General features: G+C 35.0%; 1 protein-coding gene across 1 annotated transcript in view; it reads left to right on the forward strand.

Moving 5' to 3' along the window:
* The first annotated feature begins 2,116 nt into the window (after window positions 1-2,116).
* The window catches only part of LOC107595376 (CUGBP Elav-like family member 6), a 25,798-nt gene continuing 24,434 nt past the window's right edge, over window positions 2,117-3,480 (forward strand). Inside the window, exons 1-2 of the mRNA XM_016285760.1 lie at window positions 2,117-2,146; window positions 3,250-3,412. Of these exons, the coding sequence (XP_016141246.1) occupies window positions 2,117-2,146; window positions 3,250-3,412 (193 nt within the window). The remainder of the gene's footprint in view (window positions 2,147-3,249; window positions 3,413-3,480) is intronic.

A 3,480-nucleotide genomic window follows, 5' to 3' on the forward strand; every position in this document is an offset into this window, starting at 1 on the left:
GTCACTTTTGATCAATTTAAAGCATCCTTGCTAAATAAAAGTATTAATTTCTATCATTTCCCCAAAAAATACAAATAAAATAAAAATACTGACTCCAAGCTTTTGAATGGTATATGTATAATGTTACAAAAGCTTTTTATTTCATATGAATGCTGATCTTTGGATCTTTCTATTGGATCTTTCTTACTGTTCAAAAAATGTTGACTGGTAGTGTTTCTATGTAGCCTATGTATCACACTCATATCACATCTTGTTTTGGATAAGAATAAAACATCAGGTCTGACAATATCGTGTCTTTTTCTATTTAAATCTAGCTTTATTCGCATTGGCCCATGGAAACCTCTATGAACACACTTGACTTGACTTGGCTAAAAACTCGCGTGGGATGAATTTATGTTTTATTAAAAAGTGTTTACACATTCTACACTCATGGCGGGCAGCCGCGCGCACACATTAGGATAGGTTAGATGCCTGCCTCCGTTGCGAGTCCCTATCAAGCACTTTAACAATTCAACTACTCTCCTCTCCTCCTGCCTGGCTCTTTGACCCGCATCACTCACCGCAGAGCAAGCCTGTTCTTGATAAATCTGCTGTGAAAACTTGGGAAAAGCCAATGAGGAAGAATTTGGGGTGAAGCGATCTTTATATAGGCGGAGCAAAATATTTCATCGCTCTGTCTATAGAGCATTGTGATTAGATGTTTACGCTGTCAATACAGGAGACAAACCAATGGGCCACTGGCTGCTCGCTGTCCGTGCGTGATGGTTTTTGGCAAAAAAACATTCTGTCGGCCCCTTAAGTGCGTCGGCCCACCGGGAAAATGCCCGGTATGCCTGATTACCAATCCAGCCCTGCATGTGTGTGTGTGTGTCTGTGTGTGTGTCTGTGTGTGTGTCTGTGTCTGTGTCTGTGTCTGTGTCTGTGTCTGTGTGTGTGTGAGCGAGCGAGCGTGCGTGCGTGGGTGAGTGTGTCTGTGTCTGTGTCTGAGTGTGTGTGTGTGTGTGTGTGTGTCTGTGTGTGTGTGAGTGTGAGTGTGAGTGTGTGTGTGAGTGTGAGTGTGAGAGGTTGAGTGTGAGTGTGTCTGTGTGTGTGTGTGTGCGTGTGAGAGGTTGAGTGTGAGTGCGTGCGTCTGTGTCTGTATCTGAGTGTCTGATTGTGTGTGTGTGTGTGAGTGAGTGAGTGAGTGAGTGAGTGAGTGAGTGAGTGAGTGAGTGAGTGAGTGTGTGAGTGTGAGTCAGTGTCTGTGTGTGTGATCAGTAGTATCAGTACATAAAGTGTGTTTCTAGCACATTATTTTATGTCTGAATACACACCTTGTTTAATGTTGTCATGATATCAAAACTTCATCAATAGCAATGCCATTTGACATTTCTAGTTTAGACACATGCTACTGAACACACACCTTTGTCTTAATATTAATAAATTATATTTTAAAATAGCATGTGCATTAGCCTTCAAGCATTTTTCTGTGATATCTTATTTTTTCTTTCTTTTTTTTCCCTGCAAAAATGTTTCCAGTGTTTATTTATTTATTTTATTTTTTTAATGATGAAAAAAATCCAAATATTTTGTTTATGCATCAACTTCAAAACCACAGTAACTTGGACAAAATATGTCTAATATCAACATACTGACTGCTTTAAAAGTTTTTTTTGAGGTTCATAGAATATTGAATTTTTATTGCATTTATAATAACTGAGAGTAAAACACCTTGTCCTAATTTTCATGAAATTTTCTGTGATTTTACATTACTTTTATTATTTTATTTAAATATATATTTTATCATCACATATACACATACATTTACTTTTAAAAATTGTTTCATGGACTTCTGGTTTAGTTTCTTAGGTTAGTTTTTATTTGACTGTTTAATTTATTTTCTGTTGTTAGACTTACTGTGTTTTTGATATATGTTCAGCATTTTTATATATAGCGAGTTGTATTGTGTTTTATTATTTTAAATGCCTTGAGAAGCTAAATGCAGTTGTTTATTATTATTATTATTATTATTATTATTATTATTATTATTATTATTATTTTAATCAAATCTCCAGAGATAAAAAGTCTCAATTACTTTTCTTGTGGAATTGTGAGATAAAAATTCTGAATTCTAACAATGTCAGAATTGTCAGATAAATTCACAATTGTGAGAAAAAAAGTCGCAATTCCTTTTTTTTTATTCCATGGAATAATACAAACAGAACAAACTCTGTGGAAAAAAATAAAAATAAATAAATAAATTAACACATTAACAGTCTTTATGAGGTTCTGTTTGTGCTTTGGACTAAACTGTACATTTGTCCATGTCTGTGGTCATTGCCTACCTGTAGAGATTTATGATTTCAGTGATGTGGAAAACGTGGACAGAATCACGGAATCCAGTCATAAAAATTGAATTTACAGTATAATGCGGAATGTCATGGAATTTGGCAAAGTTTGGATGAACAAATCAAAAATAGGGCTGTACACTTAATCAAATTGTGATATGGACTAGTGTCTGTGAATATTAAAGCTCAAAAAGACTGCTATTTATTCTGATATTTTAAATCTAAAAAAAAAACAGATTTCACAAGGCCCTAAAAATTTGACTTTTGTTAAATGTTTAATAAATTGTTGTTAAATTGTTAAATGTTTTATTATTGCAATTAATTAGACATGCTTTTTGATAACTAAAGTTTAGTTTTTTGAAATAAAATGAAATATCGAAAAAAAATTAAATGGGCAAAAAATGGAATCCAAAAAAAAAACCACGCAATTCAGAAAAATTTAAACTAAAACCTAAAATTTTAATTTTAAGTTTGGAAAAATAAAACAGAATTTGGGAAAATATGAAATGGATTTCATAGGCCCCTAGACTTGTTAAAATAAATGAGGATTTCTTGACGTGTAGGTTCTTTGTTTAGCTCATCTTATTCATTATCTTTCTGAACTTTACAATCAGGATTTGAAATAATAAGTGAAAAGCATGGGCAATTTTCGATCATTTTTTCTGGGAAAAGACATCCTTTAAGACGTTAAGTCTTGCTTTCTGAGGATTTGAGTTTAAGCTTAAAGCAAAAACAAGTATCTGCCAATAGGGTCAAAAAAACTTGTTTTCCATTTGAATTAAGTTTTTATTCTTTTTATATAGTAAATTTTCTCACCCCATTAGCAGATATTAGTTAACATTTGATGTGATGTTGCGTCTCCAGTAAATGTATGTGTATTTCAGAATGTTGAGATATTTCTGTGTGTGTGTGTGATGTGCAGCAGATCCTGCAGCAGCAGCAGCAGCAGCAGCAGGCGGCGCTCATGGCGGCGACACAGGGCTCATATCTCAACCCCATGACTGCCATCACCGCCGCTCAGATGCAGCAAATAGCAGCTTTCAACCTCAACGGCCTAGTGGCTGCACCCATGACGCCATCTTCAGGTACACACACACGCGCACACACACACACACACACACACACACACACACATACTGACTCTTACACTCCC

The sequence above is a fragment of the Sinocyclocheilus grahami genome, unplaced genomic scaffold (genome assembly GCF_001515645.1).
Source record: "Sinocyclocheilus grahami isolate Dianchi unplaced genomic scaffold, SAMN03320097.WGS_v1.1 scaffold201.1, whole genome shotgun sequence".
NCBI classification, from domain to species: domain Eukaryota; kingdom Metazoa; phylum Chordata; class Actinopteri; order Cypriniformes; family Cyprinidae; genus Sinocyclocheilus; species Sinocyclocheilus grahami.